Source organism: Helobdella robusta, assembly GCF_000326865.2.
Source record: "Helobdella robusta unplaced genomic scaffold HELROscaffold_3097, whole genome shotgun sequence".
NCBI lineage: Eukaryota > Metazoa > Annelida > Clitellata > Rhynchobdellida > Glossiphoniidae > Helobdella > Helobdella robusta.
The window spans coordinates 1-1260 of record NW_008704541.1 but is presented as its reverse complement, the minus strand read 5'-3'; the positions used below and the strand labels follow the sequence as shown (position 1 = coordinate 1260).

The following is a 1260-nucleotide window of genomic DNA, read 5'->3' as shown; positions in this document are numbered from 1 at the left end:
AGTGTATTTATATGTATACACATACATGCATGATAGTATATTGTTTGGATCTGGTTCGGAAACACTCAATCTATCTAAGGCCATATACTTCATACAATTCAGTTGTTGGTTTAATTGAAGTTTACTTTTAAATTTTTAAAATTTCTTCCAATATAATAATAATAATAATAATAATAAGTTATAAATAATAATAATTAAAAATAATAATAACATTATTGATGTTTTTATTTTATGAATAATTTGTAAAAAGGCGATTTTTGTTTTGTCAAAATTTTTGCAGCTCTAGCTCACAGAATTTTATCCAGAACATCAGAAAGAACAAAAACCGCGATGGCGACATCAAAGTTAGTGACGTCATCAACAATGACTTCATCGTCAACAACAACATCGTCAACAACAACCAAAACAAAAACAACAACACTTCTAAATTCTTATTAAATAGTCCAACAACTGCAACAAACACATCACCCATCGCAACCAGCAACAACAATAAACCTATTAGTTCGGCTAGTATTTTAACAGCAGCAACTTCTACTACTTTTATTACTGCTGCTAGCACCACTACTACTACCGCCACTACTGCTACTGCTGCTGCTGCTACTACTACTACTACTTCAACTACTGCTGCTACTACTACTACTACTTCAACTACTGCTGCTACTACTACTACTTCATCATCATCATCATTAAGAACTGCTAGAACGTTCGACGCTTTCTTCAAAGATATCATAGAGAACTTATTCTTTTCGGACTTTCACGACCAGCAACAAAGTCGCTTCAGTAGACTGTCTCGCAACAAAAACATCAACAACATCATTAACAACAATAACATCAACAACAACAACAACAACGACGACGACTTCAGCAACATCAACATAAGGAACAACAGCAACAACAACAGCAATGACGACAGCAACGACAACATCAATGAGAGCAACAATCTGAATTTTAAATCTCGCTCTACAACGCCCGTCAACGGTAAAGTTTGATCATAAAATTGTAGTAATAATACTGATAATGATAATATTTGTATTATTTTATTATTATTATTATTTGTATTATTATTATTATTATTATTATTATTATCATAATTATTATTACGATTTTTATTATCGTAATTATTTCGATTATGATTATTATTATTATTATTATTGATCATTCGTTTTAGATAACCACAGCTTGCAATTTGAGATGAAGAGACAGTCTTTCAATATTAAGGTAATAATAATAATAATTATTATAATAATAAATATAATAATA

The 1260-nt window shown here is 29.9% G+C and overlaps 1 protein-coding gene across 1 annotated transcript; it reads left to right on the top strand.

Moving 5' to 3' along the window:
* Positions 1-330: 330 nt before the first annotated feature.
* Positions 331-989, top strand: HELRODRAFT_184738 (hypothetical protein; the record flags this gene model as incomplete). Its single annotated transcript, XM_009022193.1, has 2 exons — positions 331-344; positions 692-989. 2 exons carry the CDS (start codon positions 331-333, stop codon positions 987-989), a joined length of 312 nt encoding a protein of 103 aa, XP_009020441.1.
* Positions 990-1260: the final 271 nt, after the last annotated feature.